This window comes from Manis pentadactyla, chromosome 14 (genome assembly GCF_030020395.1).
Source record: "Manis pentadactyla isolate mManPen7 chromosome 14, mManPen7.hap1, whole genome shotgun sequence".
Taxonomy (NCBI): domain Eukaryota; kingdom Metazoa; phylum Chordata; class Mammalia; order Pholidota; family Manidae; genus Manis; species Manis pentadactyla.
In genome coordinates this window covers 64,079,885-64,096,463 of record NC_080032.1, presented here as the reverse complement: position 1 = coordinate 64,096,463, position 16,579 = coordinate 64,079,885, and the positions used below count along the sequence as shown (strand labels likewise).

The window sequence follows — 16,579 nt, the reverse complement described above, 5'->3', positions numbered from 1 at the left end:
TATGAACTGGGACCCAAGCCTGTCACCAAACCCTGTTGACTCCATCTCCAAGGTAGTTCCTCAAACCGGCTACCTTTTTCCATTTCCCTATTGCAATAGCCATCTACTGGTCTCTCTGCTTCCATTCTTATTCATTATCCATCAGCTTACTATAGATAATAATCCATCAATATCTATTCTCCACAGAGCAGCCAGATCGCTTTTTTTTTTTTCTTTTAATGTGAAAGGAGATTGTGTCTCTTCCTTGCTTGAAACTTCCAGTGGCTTCACTACACCAAACTCCTCACCTTGGCTTACAAAGCCCTATGTGATCTGACTTTCTGCCCCCATCTGGAGCCACTTCCCCGCTCCCCACCCCAGACTCTAGCCTAGACTTGCAGACTCCTAATTCCTCTCACGTCCCAAGCTCCTAGGGCCTTTGCACTAGCTGGTCCCTCTGTCCGGAACATTTTTTCCTTTTAGCCTTCCTGGTCCAGGATGGTGGCCACTAGCCACATGTAGCTACTTATGTATTAAATTAAATTAATATTTCAATTCCTCCATTGCATTGTTACACTTAAATTGTTCATTAGCCACATGTGGCTGGTGGCTACCATATTGGATGGCACAGATAATAATTTTTTATCATTCCAGAAAGTTCTGTTGGATAATACTGATAGAGCTTTTGTAAATAAGACCAGTCCCAAAGGTAGTCTTTAAGCCTCAGGTTTGGAAGTGATTGTCTCTTGGGGTCCTGTGCCCTGGAATGGCTGCTGCATAAATCATCCTATCTGAACAAGCTACTTTATCAAACAGGTGTTTTGAAGGTCACTCTGTAATCTCAGGATCTCAGAAGTATACTACTTGAAATAAGTAACTCTCTTCATGATGACTGCCTAAAATTGAACAGATACATAGAAGATCTCTTAACATAGAACTATGAGCTGAGCAGAAGCATGGATGAAAGATGTGTCAACAATGGGGGAGAGGAGAGGTTGGCAGTCTTAGATATTAAGCTAAATTAGCTCTAAGGTGTAATTTCTTTAGGATGGACTGTTGCATCAGAAATGCCTTCAGCTATGAGGAGCATAAAACAGACCAATACTATAGGCCTAGCTCACTTACAAAAATCTGAAATAAGATATAAGCAAACAGAATGCCAGAGGTACATTAGAAGAAAAACACCAAGATCAAGTGTGGTTTATTCCAGGAAGGTAAAAATAGTTTAGTAGGAGGACACTGATTTATGTAGTTCATCAGAGTGATAGATTTAAGGAGAAAATAGTGTAATTGCCTCTGCAGATGCTTAAAAGACATGTGTTTTCCTAATAAAAATTTAATATCTGTTAATTTAAATCAATGAAATAGTAAGAGATGGATATTTCCTTAGCATAATAAAATAAATAGATCTATTTTAACTCCTGCTTAATAGGAAAATGCCGAAAGTGTTCCCATTAAAATCAAGATCAAGATAGCGGCCCATTTAACATTGTCCTGGAGGTACGGCCAATGTGTTTAGACAGGTTAAAATATATTAGAAGTATAAAAATTAGACAGCAGAGATTAATTTCACATTATTTATAGGTGAGTACCTAAGAGAACCAAATGAAAAAATACTGTAGGTGATAAGAGTGAATTCAGTAGGGGAAATTCAGCCTGGGGAAAAAACTTAAAAGACAAAAGATTCTATTTCTATAATGCTTACAAAGGTAAAACACCTAGTAATGAACTTAACAAGAAATACTCAAGATCTATACTTAAAAAAACATTAAAATACACAGAGGGACCCAAACGGAATCAACAAACAGAAAGCTATAGCATGTTCCAATTTTTCTTTCATGGGAAGAAGCCCAAAATAGGCACTTATTGAGTGTTGGTTCAGCTGTTCGATGATACCTCATGAACCCGGTTTTTCCTTTTCTTCTAGAACCTCCATCCTCAGAAGACTGGCTTTTTATCTCCATGGCTGTTTCCTCATGATAGCGAGATGCCTGCCATAGCACAGCCATCATGTCCTCACACATACATTTCCCAAATGAGAAAGAAGGGACAAGGAAAGCCAGAAGCTTTCTCCTAATGATGCTCTTTGTTCCATGGAGGAAGATTTCCCTGGACATGTCATTGGCCAGAAATGGCTCCTGTGCCCAACCTAAACCAATTCCTGGCAAAGGGGAATGGGTTCACTGGCTCTTGGGATAGGGGGAAGGTCTCCCCTCCTGAGACCATGGAATCTCTGCCCTGGCACAGAAATGGGGATCTGTCCTAGGAAAGGCACAGAAGTCTGTCAGACAGGTAGCAGAAAGAGTCCATCACAGAGGTCAGTGTGAACCACTCCATTTTTTGAAATTCTCAGTTACCCCAGGGGAACATACCCTACATCTCCCCCTGCTATGACCCAATACCCAGTTACACCCATCTGCCTCTGCCTCCTCGCTGGCCTCCCTGCATCCAGGGTGACATCCGGGCTCCGTATTGGTTTTCTCCTCCATGTGGTAAAGGAGTAGCGTTCTCAAAAACAATACGTAAGAGACTAGCTGGATTCAGATTTAATTATCCCATTATTAACCCTATTGTATCTGATTCCCTCTTTTGACAACAGTAATTAAGAGGCTGCCCTCTTGGGCTTCCTATCCACTTTCAGTCTAGACAGGTGCTCGGCTCACCATGAAGCATAAGCTTTCTTAATGTGTCTGGGAGCCTATGGCAAAACAAACATGGGCTGTGGTTTAGACTCAACTGTGTCCCCAAAAGCCATATGTCCCCTAGTAACTCAGAATGTGACTGTATTTGGAGACAGGGTCTTTAAAGAGGTAATTAAAGTAAGGCCATTGGAATGGGCCCCAATCCAACGTGACTGGTGTCCTTATAAGAAAAGGGGATCAGGACACAGACACACATGGAGGGAAGCCCATGTGAAGACACAGGAGACGACAGCCATCAGCAAGCCCAGGGGAGGGGACCAAGCCTGCCAACCCTTTGGTCTTGGACTTCTAGCTCCCAGAAATGTGGGAGAATAATTTTCTGTTGATGGCTACCCAATTGGCAGTACTATCTCATGCAAACCGAGCAAATTCAGACAGGCAGATAAAATCCTAAATGTGACTGGTGTCACCTAGGACTTGGCCTTAGGACCATTTCTTTAAAAAATTTTGTCTTCTTTTATTTTGTTGAAAAATTATATATTTTGTTTTTGTTTTTCTATATAAACACACTGGAACAATTATTATGTATTCACATTGTGTGGATGTAGCCTGCAAGAGCAGGAGGATTTGACTCTCTGTAAGGATACAGCTCACCATTATTTATTTCTCAGAAAGGAAGTTGGACCTAATACATCCATGGTCAGCCTTAAGGAACCCATCGTCTCAGTTGGACCAGAGGACTCCTCGCATGTCCTCCCTGGAGCCACACCATGTTGATGAGCCCCAGCAACAGAGTTCTTCACATCAGACCCCGAGGGTGGCCTTCTATGGAAGGTGCAGGCAGCTGGTAGCTCACCTCACAGTCCTTCCAGCTAGGACGGTATGGTCTCTACCAGGCAGCAAGGTAGATCAATTCTGGGGCCCAAACAGTTATTAAGAAGAGAGCTTGAGAACACTTAAAGTTCTCTTGGGAAAAAGTATAATAAGACCAAAAAACAAAATAAAATGTAGGAATCATGTGTGCATGAAGGAGGCTTAGATCTCTACACCAACAGAAGGTGAATTGGCCTTTCTCATCTTATGTCAAAGTGCCTATCTTTCCTTTCAGCCAATCTTGCAGAACACGTTTTCACTGTGCACTGTGGCAGAACACGTGAGCACTGGCTGAGACTTAATATCCGTGGGACATGCAGGGGGTCTGATTATTTGAGAAAACCAGCCCATTTTAGCTGGTCAAAGAAATTCTATACAGGGGTGGTATGTAAATTTTTACCCAGGACGCCTCTAGAGCCGGACTAACGGGCTGTAAATCTAGCTTTGCCATTTGCAGCTGAATTGGGCAAGTGACTTACCCTCTCTGTGCCTCAGTTTTCTCATTTGTTAAATGAGAATAGTAACAGTAGTATCTCATGAGACATTATGAGGATCACTTAAGTTAATACTGTAAAGCGCTCAGAACACGGCCTGGCACCTTGTCAGCAACCACTGGCTGCAATCTTTATTACTGAGTTACATATGCCAGTCCCTCACAGAACTGGGTGGGATTGTATTTTAGTGTTTTGACCTTTGCCTTTGATAGTGCTCAAGTGGAATAATGTTTCTATTTAAATCCCAAGGAAATAAATGATCTAAGGCTCAATCTCTTCTTTATTTGCATGTGGCTACAATTTATAAATATACTTGCCACTCTCTTCCCCCTCCACAACTCCCCCTTTTACTAGTAACTCCCTTCTCCCTGGCTTTTAGTGACTCACTGTCCTCTCTGGGAGGGAAGGGGTGGGGTGGTCCTCCATGTAGCTCCACCTGCATGGTATCAGGTCCACCTCAGGCCACGTGAAGTGTGGGCCCTCCCAGGCCCTCTGAAGTTTGGCACGAGCACCATGCGAATCCATTAGAGGTCCCAGCATTGTCCAGCAAGTGACCACGTGGCTGGCACCCCTCTGTGCCGTGCCGAGGGTGCGGAGTGCCACGGGGGGTTGGCAGGTGCTTGGTATGTATGCCCTGTCCGTGCCCGACGCTGAGCTGGTGCAGCCCCAGTGCACAGGGGCTCTGCAGTGAAGTCCCAGGCATGCTCAGGTGATGGTAAGAGTCCCTGGCGCACACTGTGCCCAGCCAGTGCCTGGCCCTGCTCTTGGAGACCTGTCTGAGGCCTGGCCCCTGGGGTACCTCTCAGGAGCCCTACCCAGGCCCGTTGGCAATCCTGTGGGGGTAGGGCAGCCTCAGGGAGAAGGGGATGTTGTGCCTCCCCTCTCCTGGCCGTTCCCAGACACCATCAGGCATGGGTGATACAGAGGGTCTTTGGCCCTGTTAGAGGGCGTGGCACCCCAGTGTCTCTGTCTCAGCCAGGTGCCAAGCTTTGCCGTCTTCCTGGTAGGGTGTAGAGAGCCCGGGAGGGCCAGGGGCACCCACTTCAGGGACAGGGTATGGAGGCTCGGGTGCAGCAGGGGGGTCTCCAGGGCTCTGGGACCCCCCCAGCACTGGCCCATTGTAGATGTAGATATTGCCAGTGACAGTCACAGACCCGCCGGTGACATGAATGCCGTTGGTACCTGTGGGAAGAGAGGCAGTGTGAGTGGGGCCAAGGTGGGGGGGAGGACACTGTTGAGGAACACAGGCCTGGGTGGCCAGCATCAAACCCCTGCTTCCCGAATGCCCTTGTCCCTCTGCCTTCTCCCCTTTCCTCTGTCCTTGCTCCCCTTTGCTGTTAGTATCTTGAGTTCTGCATCATTTCTGTGTCTGGGTTTTGCAGTCTTCCTCTCCTCTCTGGCTGGGAATCTGGCTGGCTGTGGGAGTCTTTGCCCAGCCCCTCTGTCAGTCTTTTCATTTGTGTCTGGCCCACACCCTCTCTCCCTGCCCGCCCTTCCCCACCCACTCCCCTCCCTGCCACCTGCCCCAAGCTTACCGTGGGCCACCTGGTTTTGCTCTGGGAGCTCTGCCTCCAGCTCTCTGGCCTGGTTCAGAGGACTCTGCTGCTGTAGCACCTCGTCCTCCAAAACTGGGGTCGTGGGGAGCCCAGCCAAGGTGGGGGGCATGTCCCCAGAGAAGGGCAGAAGCGGCTCGACCAGGTCAGGGAAATGTGGGTTCACCCTTGGGGGCTCCCAGCTGCCATGATCCATATTTGATTCCTCTCCCTGAAGGACAGAGGCAGAGAACCGACCAGTGACGTAGCCCTCAGACACACCTTCCCTAATTCCCACATGGACCCTGTGCTCCACCAGCTCTCCTCCTCTCTGATGCTCCTGCGTGGAGGCCTCAGCCCTTGACGCCCCCTGAAGCATGTGCCCCCGGATGTCCCAATGGCTGTCTCCCTCATTTCTTCAGCTCTCTGCTCATAGATCAGCTCACCAGAGAGGCCTTCTCTGTCCACTCTGATATCCTTGGCCACTGTCACTCCCTGTCCCCCTACTTTATTTAGAAATTATCTAAATACAACTATAAAACTGCTTTATTTAGAAATGTTCATTACCTGATACATATTTGTTTAAACTTTTTCTTGCTCCAATGGCTTGTAACTCCAGGAGGGTAGATACTTTACGTTGCTCACTGCTCTAGCCAAGTGCCTGGCACATGACAATCTCAATAAATTCTTAGCCGAATGACTGAGCGAATGGATGTTGACGCCTGCCTGCCCCACCTTGTGCACCTATCTCCCGTGCCCCTCCTTGCCTCCTTCCCAGCCTTCCCCATTACCTCTGGACGCCTCTTGAGCAGGGATCCTGCAACGCAAAATGGAAGGCATGTAGGGCTGCTGGCAGGCTTCCACCCTCTGCACCCACCACGGCGTGTTGCTGCCCACCCTGGGGTCCCAGAGGAACAGGTTTTCATTATCCTCTCTTCACCCTCAGGGTGGGGGCCCAGGTGGAGGTGAGGTCTATGCTGGGGGCAGGCATTGGGAGTCTTGAGGGTCAGCACTGGGCAAGTTGAATATCCCCGCCCCACCCATCCAGGGCCTGCACCCCTGCCTGCATCACGCTACTTCCTACCCAGCTTTCTGCAGAGAGAGGGGTGGCTCTTCCAGGTGCAGGCAAGCACAGTGGTAAGGAACAGGAAGGAGACCAGAGGCAGCAGGACGGCCAGCACCAGCATGGTTCCTGCTGGACAGCAGACAGCACGGGTGATGAGAAGGGCAGAGGGCAAGGGAGTTACGGAACAGCTTTCCACTTCTCTGGGCAACCCAGACAGAAAAGAGGGAGCAGGTTTTCCTGCAGCCCTACTGCAGTTCCTAAAGGCCAAATCAGAGAAGCTTCCCTTGGGTTACAGAGAAGAGGAACTAGGCCAGTCTTGGGGAGAGCCTCCTGACAGCCAAGAGAAACTGCATGGTGGATGGAGTTGTTTGGGGGGGGTGCAAGAGGCTACCCACCTACGACCAAGACGGAGACAGTGTTGGGTGGGGAGGATGGGAGTCTGTGCAGTTGGTTTTCAAGGGCTGAAGGTGGCAGGGGGGCGGCAGATCAGGGAGGGTGGGACTTCGGGTTGTGCGCAGACTCAGGCCACAGGGTGGAGCCACATTTCTGCGGACTTGACCATCTTACCAGAGGCCACTGTAGGGGCAGAGATTGCCCCTCTTTGTGGGGGTGTCTGCAGGGCTGGGGGAGGAGGGGAGCCACTCTGCCTGTGGCTGCCTGGGAAAGAAGGGGCTGCCGGTTCCAGGAGGGGAACGAAAAGGGAGGCTGGGAATTCAGCGTCTCAGGATGATACGTCCTTTCATGGGCCTGAGCGTGGCCATTGCTAGCACGGAGTCTACAGTGCCCATCACATGTGCCTGAGGACAGGCAGTAAGGCTTGAACATTTGCATACTGAAGTTTGCCTTTTCTGGCCCACCTAAATCTGTGGCTTAAGGAAGGGCAGAATGGGAGACCTGGGAAAAAACTGGATCTGGAGTCTTGGACTCCTGGGTTCCAGCCCAGTGGTATGAGTTTTTAAAGTAATTTCACCTCTTTGAGCCTCAGGGTTTTCATAGATAAAATGAGGGGGTTGCTCACATACTCACTCAGATTCCAGCTCTAAAATGCCAACTGTATTTGATATATAGTTTAAAAGTAATAAAAGAATATGGAAAAAAATGTATGACATAGTTGAAAGAAGAATCAGGTTATAAAATATTCAAATGACTCTACTTTTAGAAAAAGAAAAGATACATACAGACATACACAGAAACACATCTGGGAGAACCTATTCAAAAATTAAGAGCAGATATGCCAGGTGAGTGTCCTGTGGATGAGTTTTAGTTTTATCTAAATTTTCTCATTTTGTGCAGTGTGCATGCCTCATGGCACCAGCTTTGGAGTAAGAAAGACCTGAGGACAGGTCCTCATAACACCAGCTGCCATGCAGGTGATCTTGGGCAAGCCACATAACCTCTCTGAGCCTCAGTTTGGTATCCCTCATCAGTGAGGATGAGAGAACTGCTCTATAGGGTCATCAAGAGGACTAAACATGTTAGTGAATGTCAAGTGTTCGCAGAGTGCCTGGCACACTGCTTCTCAATAAATGGAAGCTATTATATAAATATTTGGTCATTTAAAAAAGTTAATAAACTCTCCCCCCATGGATAATGATTGCAGTCATTAGAAATATCCAGTAATTGTCTATTAGGCTAGGAAGAATAACTACACAGAAAAAAAACAAGAAAGAGTCGAATGTGGAATCATCAAACAATGAAAGTGTATTATCTAATAAAGAGGGGTTCAGTCTAGCAAATGGATTACATGATGGTAGCGTGTCCAAAATGATGACAGTGATACCAGCTACAGTTACCTGTCAGTGAGGGGGTGTTTCCTGGGGTCCTGTATAATGCATAACTTTAAAAGTGTGTGTGTATGTGTGTAAACTGGTCTAGGGTTACTCAGATTTCTCTTTTAGGAGCGTTTCTTCTTGCCCCAGTTCTGAGAGGGAAGCAGTCATCTTTTCCCTATTTTTTGGATGGGAGGAGTTAAGGTGTTTTCCCAGACCCTCCCTCCCTGGGCCCCTCAGCCCTGACCCCTCACCTGGCATCTCGGGGGGCTCTGGTGGATTTCTGCAGCTGGTGTCCATCTGGGCGGTTCCTGGAGCTGCTTCCACCAGGCCCTGGTCCTCACACCTGTGGGGGAAAGAGAGGCCGCACTCAGGCGGGCACGTGGCTGGAAGTGGCGAGGCAAGCCCATGGAGCTGAGCATGGCGCTGGGGGTGATGTGTCAACAACTGGGGCTTCAGAGGGCGGGAGCAACGTGGTAGGGGCACACTCACCGGGTGTGAGGCTGGCAGCGGGCACTGGGGGAGGAGGCGTTCTGGAAGTGCCCTGCCTTACAGGGAACACAGTTGCTGTTAGCCTCCCCAGCTCCGTCTGGCAAGAAAAAGGCAAGGCCGGCCAGGGTGAGTGGACGAAGGGATGCTCTTGCCCAGTTGGAAATTTCCTTGACACCCACTGGGTGGACCCCTTCCTGCCCACCGGCCTCATTCTGTGGCTCCCACGCTTCCTGGCTGCCCCCCTTGCCGAGCTCCCCCTACTGAGCCTCTGCACCCCCCTGATTCCAGTCCCTGGTCTGTTTCTCAGCAGTCCCTTCTGTGAGCCTTTCATAGGAGGGAGAACAGAACCTGAGGGCTCCCCAGGGACACAGTACCATGCTCCCTGCCCCCATTCAAGACCACCAGCACCCAGCCTCCCCCTTACCCTCTGCTCTTGGTGACCTCTGACCTTTGAGCTCAGCTTCCGTGCCAGGTGGGCAGTCAGAGAGTGGCTCGCAGTGTACACACTCAGGGTCCCAAAGGACACAGAACATTCCTGGCTGGCAGCGGCACTGGGTTTTCTGTTTTCTAGTGCAAGGCGCAGTCTCCTTGAAGCCCAGCACTGATGGGGAGGCAGGAGCGCTCAGCAGAGGGGCCGCGCTCTGGGAGGTCCCAGCCCTCCCCGGGCACATCACCACTCACTCTGGTCACAGGGGCGGCACAGCTGGCAGATGGAGAGATGGTTCCAGTGCTCGTTGTAGGAATTTTCAGGGCACATGGCACAAACTGTGTCTTGGCTGCGGCTACATTCAGATGAGACGTGCATGCCTAGAAAGTGAGGGGGCAGGAGTGTCCAGGGACTGAGCTTCCGCCCTCACCTCTGCTCTTGCTGCGTGACCTGGGCCTGCCCCGCTTGGGGCCCACACACAAAGGATGGCCAGTGTCTCTCTGTCTCTGCCAGCTGGTTTTCCTGGGATGGTGTCCGACTTCTCTCTGAGGCGGTGAGGTGGACCGGGGGCCCTGTAGCCCACCTCCCTGTCCCAGGCCTTCTGCGGCCATCGCCTCTCACCTGGGGGGCAGCGGGAGCAGCAGGCCTGATGCTTGGGCTCGTAGTACTCTTCTTCCCGGTCCCGGCAGGTTTGGTTATCCGTGCGATAGGGGGGCACCTTCCAGAGGAGATGGAGGTGGGGGTAGAATTATGCTGGGGAGGGCAGAGGGACTAGCCAGAGGGCTGCCCAGACCCATCTTCCCTCCCCAAGCCTGCCCCACCCACCTACACAGCCCCTCCCTCACCAGTCGGGGCTGGGAGGCTGCCAGGAGCCCGCAGAGGCCCAGTATGAGTGGCCCCCAGGCCAGGCCGCAGGAGGAGGCAGCCCTCGGCAGGCGCATGGCGGCCAGGCAGCCCGTCGACCAGAGGGGTGGAGGCCTGCGAGGAGGGTGGGAGGCCTGGACGTCCTGCCGTGGTGGCAGCAGCCTCCCGGGCCCAGGGGCTGGGACAGGACTGGCTGATGCGCCCCGGGGGGCTGGAGCCTCGGGCCAGGCCTGGCCTCCAGGGCTCCAGAGCCGGGCTCAGGAAGTGGGAGTGGAGCGAGCCAGCCACGGGGCGGGGACAGGGAGCGCTGGGAGCCGAGGCAGCTGTCGCAATCGGGAAGAGGAACAGGCTTGGCTGCCCGACGCAGGGCGGGAGGGGGTGGCCGGGAAAGCACGTGAGGGCAGCGGGGCCGGAACCAGGCCTCCTCCCTTCTTTGAGAGGCTGACCGGGAGAGGAGGACGGCAGGGGCAGGCCAGGCCCGGCTGGTGGGGAAGAGACAGCGCACAATCCTCAGATAGGCCCCCAACAGCCCGTCTGGGCAGAGCTGACCAGGAACAAATGGAGTTCAGACAGAGCATTGTTCAGCCAGGAGCCGGATCTGAAAAACGGAGGGACCTGGGACTGACAAGCACGGAGAGGGCAGAGACCCACAGAGGCTGGGGACAGCCAGCCAGAAGCAGCATGTGGGAACCACAGTTCCAGTTGGCAGACTCTCTGGACTCCTGGATTCTGGCCCTATAGTGTGACTTTTTTTTTTTTTTTTTGGTATCATTAATCTACAATTACATGAGGAACATTATATTTACTAGACTCCCCCCTTCACCAAGTCCCCCCCACAAACACCATTATAGTGTGACTTTTTAAGATAAGCTGCAAAAGAGTAGCAGGCCAGCCCTCCCTCCCCTGATGCAACTCTGCCCACACATTAGTGGGCACAGGTCACCTACAAGACCCCGCAGAGGGTGCAGTGGGCCCCTGCTCCTGGCCCCTAAAGCACGGGAGGATGAAGACCGAGTTCCAGATGAGTGGGGCCCGCTGTGCCAGAGCTGAGCCCATGCAGCCCCCTCGCTTCGAGGATGAGAACACTGAGGCGCGGCTGACGCGCACAGGAGACCAGGATTCCAGGGGAGCCTTGTGTGGTCCCTGCCCCTTTCTTCCCATCCTTTCCCTGCAACCACGAACAACCCCCTGAGACTACCTGTAGTTGTCTGCCCCCTCCCCACTTCAGCGAGGCCCTCTGGTCTCCAGGCTTCTGTGATCCTGGCTGACCTCCACCTGTCCTTGAGGCTTGCTCAGGCACTGGGAAGCACCCCCATCCCAGGTTGTGCAGCCCCCATGCAGACAGCTCTCAGTGACCCACAGGGTCTCCTGCCCCATGCAGACAGCTCTCAGTGACCACAGGGTCTCCTGAGAAGAACTCAGGGCCAGTCTTCATTCTTCCATACAATCCTCCCCAACTTTTCTACTCTCCCCTAAATTATTTTGAAGCAAATCCCAGACATATGTCACTTGAAAACATTGAGGATTTTACTCTAAAAGACAGGTTCTTTTTCTTTTAACTGAAATATATAAACAATGAAGTGCACAGCACACTAACTTTACATGTACAGAGCCTATGAGCTCTGCAATGGCCATGTCTGGGTTCCCAGTACTTGGCACAGAGTCTGGCACACACCGCGTGTCCAGTACATATTTATAGAATAAATGAATGATGCCTTCCCCACATCCCACAGCCAGTCTACGGCAGAACCAACCTAGGGCCCCAGGCTCCTGACTTCCAGGTCCCAGATCATTCCAGCAAACACACTGCCTCCCTGGGACTTAGGGCTGCCTCCCCTGGCATGAGAGGCTGGCTTACTCTCTTGTGAGAGGTCCCCTGGGCACTGCTCTGCTCCTGTCCCTGGAAGCCATGTTCAGTGCTCCTCTTTCCCCTCGTTGGTCTGACAGGCTGGCAGGCTCTGGGTGGAAGAGCAGAGAAGTCCTGGTGCAGCATGCGCCTGGGGAGGAGGGCTCACAAAGGGGCAGGGGTCCACCTGAGCTCTAGACATTCCACTCTCCTCTCCTGGTACAGGCATCCGACCTGCACTCTGCTTGTAAATGTTCATCCAGGTGGTCCACCGCTGCCCAGAAAGGGAAGAGACAGAACAGCATGCCCTGTTCAGGCTGTGGCTCTCTCTGAGTCAAGGGGACTGGGGCTGAGACTGGCACTGCCGAGCTCTGAAATGCATAAGGGTATGTGTGTTGAGTGGCCTCAAGTTTTTTGTTCTCTTTTTTCTTTTTATTATGGAAATTCACACAAAATATATACAAACACAAAAGGGGAGGAAATAGTCTTGTGAACTCCTAGCTTCAACTCAGGGCCAGTCTTCATTCTTCCATACAATCCTCCCCAACTTTTCTACTCTCCCCTAAATTATTTTGAAGCAAATCCCAGACATATGTCATTTGAAAACATTGCAGGATTTTACTCTAAAAGACAGGATTCTTTTTATTTTAACTGAAATATATAAACAATGAAGTGCATAGCACACTAACTTTACACGTACAGATGAATTTTCACTTTCGCTTGTTCCTGTGAATGTCCCCAGAAGGTTTCCTGCACAGCAGAAGGTCCCTGCTTTACAGGTGAGCACTATCTCCAATGCTTTTTATCCCCAGCTGGCTGAACTACACATCCTTCTTTCTGTTGCCTCTCATGTCACTTTGGCCTTCAAGGACTCTCTGGGACCTAAGGAAAGAGCCCTAAAGCCTGTACTTTAATCTTGCCCCATCATTTCACCTCTCTGGGCCTCTTTTTTGGTGCCAGTCAGTTGTTGGTTTACCTGCAGAACTGCCCTCCACCTTCCCCTGCTCTGGTCCGTACCACTAAGGGGAACTACATGTCCCAGATGCCTCTGTCTTCTGGGTAGGTTCAGCCAATAGGAAGACAGGTGGGTGGGCGGAGGGAAGAATTCAGCCTTTCTCCCCAGTCTCTTTACTTTCAGACATAGCCTGTGGTTGGTTGTGTTTCTTCCTTTCCTCCTTCATAATCCCATTTCTTACCAGGGAGCCCCCACTATTTAGATCTTGCCAAATAGCTCTGCGAGTCTGTAATACTACATTACCTTGCTGTCTGCCCAGCCCTAGAGTCGTAGCTGCTTCCAGCTTTGCTGTTTCTGGGTTACCTCGCTTCCTGTTGGCTTCTCAGTTCATCCACTACCCATGTACCAATTCCCTGTGTTTTCTTCCATTTGAAAGACTTGGAGTGTTTCCTCTTTCCCAGGGGGAGCATAATTGACAAACCTTGTCAGTAAATGGTTCTTGTGCCTTCCGGCCTCCTCCAGGAGGACGAAGGGAGACTCCCTTGGTGAGGAATTCTGGATTCCTTGAGGGTATGCCATTGTCTCTGCTCCTTTCACGTTCTTCAACAGCTTCCTTGAAGTTTTAATGATTTGCATTAGGAACACCAGACCCAGAGCGAGCACACCATGGACTCTCAGGACTTGTGGGGTGGGGCTCTTCCCCCAGGTCTTCAGCAGAGGGGATTGCTCAGAGATCCTTCTTCTCAGAGGCCCATGAAGAATCCAAAAGGGAGTTGGTGGGTGTGGATTCCTCTAAATACTCCCTTTCCTTCCTCTTCCCCTCTCTCTGTTCTTAGCCAACTGGTGCCCTTGGAAAGAGTCTGGTAAATACTGAGAAATGTGTAACTGATGAGGGTCATCTTTCTCCAGAGTGCATTTTCACTAGGGATGGTCCTCTAGCCCAGTTGTTCTCAAGTGGGGTGATTTTGGCCCCCAGAAGACACTGGCCATATTTGGAGGAGTTTCTGATCGCCATGTTGCAGGAGGCGTCGAGTGAATATTGGCCAGTCTGCTGCACAGGATGCCCCACAACAAAGAACTATCCCAAATGTCAGTAGTGCCAAGGCTGAGAAATCCTGCCTCAACCTGAAGGAATAAGCTGCTAATGGTGAATGTCTAAGCATCCTGCCAGGTGACTGGACCAGGAGTGGCAGGGGATTGTCTGGTACATCAATTTAGGTTAAGGAGAAGTTCATAACATATTAACACAGATAAAAGGGTTTACTGTTTTCACCTTGGGCAGCCCATTGTGGAAAAGCTAATTAGCTCTAAGCACTAAGAAATAAGAGTTATATTTAATTGAGTTACTCATTTTTACCCTAGAAAGGATAGAGACTGAAACAGAAAAAGTGGAGGATAATTTAGATAAATGAATAGATGAAAAATTGGTTGGTTATCAGATGAAATTAGGATATTTGATATTTTGGGGATGCTTGCTCATAGCACACCACTCTCTGTCAAAAATAAACCTTGGGTCTTGCCCAAGATGCTAATTCTGCTGTCTTCTGCAGAGTGGGCCAACAAAGAGTTACCACTAGACAGTGGGGCCCCCAAGACAGATAAGCCCAGTGCCTGTCAGAGAACTCACAATATGACCCGCGCATAGGTAAACATGCCAATATACACATGCACATGCACACAGCAGCGTAACAGTACACAGTGCGGGGAAAGGGCTCTGGACAAGGCTCTCTTGGGAGTGTGGAGGAGAAAGTGACCACTTCTGTCATGTCCTGTTCTTCAGAGAGCAAGAGGTGGAAAGACCCACTGGACTCATGACCTTCATCCAGCTGTAGAACCTCTATTTCACTTCTCTCCCAGTAGCCTTTGCTCACTTTATGGCCACACCAATGGTTAGGGAATAGCTGGTGCTGGTGGGGGTTGGCGGCCCTGGGAGGGAAGGAAGAGCTGGGGCTCTGGGAAAGGTTGGGGGAGCTTCCAAGACAAGGATCCCCATGGCCTCTGGTCCCCCACAGAGCAAGACTCCACTTCTCTGGAAGTCAGGGGAGCAGTACTGGGAAAAGGGAAGCTTAGTGATCCATTGGGCCCCATCCCTAATCTTGGGTGACTGTGGACAAGTCACTTTGTTCTCTGGGCCTTGGTTCCCTTGTGCATTAAGCAAGGGGCTGGATGTGGAGTCAGCTGGAAGGGGACTTTGCAACCATCTGGGCTGCCTTATTCCCCCTGCCCCACTATTTCAATTTTCAGATAAGAGCACTGGGATCCAGAGAGGCAAAGTGGTTTTTGCAAAGTCACACAGTTTAAAAGCAGAAATGGAAGTTACAGAATACCTGTAACATGGTTCCACTCATGGAAAAACTACACATTAAAAAAAAATACATGTAAATCTATAAGAACGCACAAAAAGATATAGAGGGATGCACAGATTACAGTGGTTCCCCTTGGGTAAGGAGTGGGTAAGGAATGGGACAAAGGGAGGCTTTTATTGTTCCTTATACTTCTGTATTGTTGAAAAATTATATCACAACAAAAATGTATTTGGGTATTACACCTGCACTTAAAAGATAATATTTAGTATTTATGTTACATTAATATTTGGAGCTATCACAAATGCATAGGTCTCAGATTTCTATTTTTCTCACAACAACAAGCTTGCTCCAGCCCATTCCAGATGGAGAATGCTGCTGTTTCTAAGCGCATAGCCTGGCAGGCAGCTACAGGGACACCACACAGTCTCGTCAGCTCAGACCAGGCCTTGCAGTTCTTCTCATAGAGCCCTTGAGATGAAAACTATTTGGTGTGCTGCCCTAAGCCAGTGGTTGCATTTCAGGCACCAGCTAGCAAATAGAAAAGGCAGGGAGGTACTTCTCAGAACCTCTGAGATAAAGTAGGCAAGGTGCTGCGTACTCCATTATATAGGATTGTCCTTTATTTAAAGACCTGGTTCAAAGGTGAATGGAGCTTCTATTCTAGGGGTGCCTGGGTTCTGTAGGAAGGTGGGACAGTGTAGAGATCACAGAGCCAGGGAGATAATCCAGGACCCAGATTTCTGATGAATCCATGGACTCTGTGTGATGTGTGAACCTTTCTGGCTTTCAAAACCAGGTGCGGGAGAGCCCCGATTCTCCATGAGTCTGTGGCTGGTCTGTCTTGGGAAGTAAATGGCAAAAGCCCAGTGGAGACAACCCCAGAGGAGAAGAATTCTGATTCTGTTTCTCACTCGGCTGCTATTTTGTTTTGTGTCCTCAGAAAACTGGCTTATCTCCTGTCCCCAGCAGGCCTCAGAAAACTGGCTTATCTTTGTGGAGGATCAGTTTCTTCATCTGGAAAATGGAGAAAAAGTCAGCCTTTCCCCTTCCTTAGCAGGGTGTCCCCAGCAGGTGTCAAGGGAAGCAAAGGACCAGGCTTTGGAATCCTGGTTGACATCAGCTCTTACTCTGAGAGGCCACAGGAGACCAGCAGAGAGGAAGCCATAGGGCTGGGTTGTGCCCTGAGCCTGGGTACCTTGCTCCCCTTTTCTTTGCCTAGTAAACTCCTGTTATTCCTCAACACCCAGCTGAGATGACACCTTCTCCAGGAAGTCTTCCTGAGTCTCCACAGGGTGAGTGCCTCTCCCCCCATGCCCCTAGCTCCCTCAGCACGC

At 50.3% G+C, this 16,579-nt stretch overlaps 2 protein-coding genes across 6 annotated transcripts in view; one reads left to right on the top strand and one right to left on the bottom strand.

The window, feature by feature from the left end:
* VAMP1 (vesicle associated membrane protein 1) overlaps window positions 1–7,938 on the top strand; it is a 105,666-nt gene extending 97,728 nt beyond the window's left edge. Inside the window, exon 5 of the mRNA XM_036910109.2 lies at window positions 7,880–7,938. Within this exon, the coding sequence (XP_036766004.1) occupies window positions 7,880–7,923 (44 nt within the window). The 3' untranslated portion in view covers window positions 7,924–7,938. The remainder of the gene's footprint in view (window positions 1–7,879) is intronic.
* On the bottom strand, window positions 4,251–10,373 carry LTBR (lymphotoxin beta receptor). 5 transcript variants are annotated; one of them, XM_036910103.2, is made up of 10 exons: window positions 10,120–10,373; window positions 9,896–9,992; window positions 9,529–9,654; window positions 9,272–9,448; window positions 8,848–8,944; window positions 8,610–8,701; window positions 6,605–6,715; window positions 6,312–6,337; window positions 5,524–5,752; window positions 4,251–5,170 (listed from the first exon to the last, which is right to left on the bottom strand). In XM_036910103.2, exons 1-10 carry the CDS (start codon window positions 10,213–10,215, stop codon window positions 4,929–4,931), a joined length of 1,293 nt encoding a protein of 430 aa, XP_036765998.1. In that variant the 5' UTR covers window positions 10,216–10,373; the 3' UTR covers window positions 4,251–4,928. The 5 variants fall into 5 exon arrangements, with proteins under 5 accessions (XP_036765998.1, XP_036765999.1, XP_036766000.1 ...); XM_036910104.2 differs by having other exon boundaries at window positions 6,605–6,712; XM_036910105.2 differs by having other exon boundaries at window positions 9,296–9,448.
* Between the last annotated feature and the right edge of the window lie 6,206 nt (window positions 10,374–16,579).

Coding starts and splice junctions, on each gene's coding strand:
- LTBR (XM_036910103.2), bottom strand. CDS start 10,215: ATGCGCCTGCCGAGGGCTGCCTCCTCCTGCGGCCTGGCCTGGGGGCCA. Junction 9,449..9,528: donor GTGCCGCCCCTGTGACCAGA/GTGAGTGGTGAT, acceptor CCTCCCCATCAG/TGCTGGGCTTCAAGGAGACT. Junction 8,945..9,271: donor GAGGTCACCAAGAGCAGAGG/GTAAGGGGGAGG, acceptor TTTTCTTGCCAG/ACGGAGCTGGGGAGGCTAAC.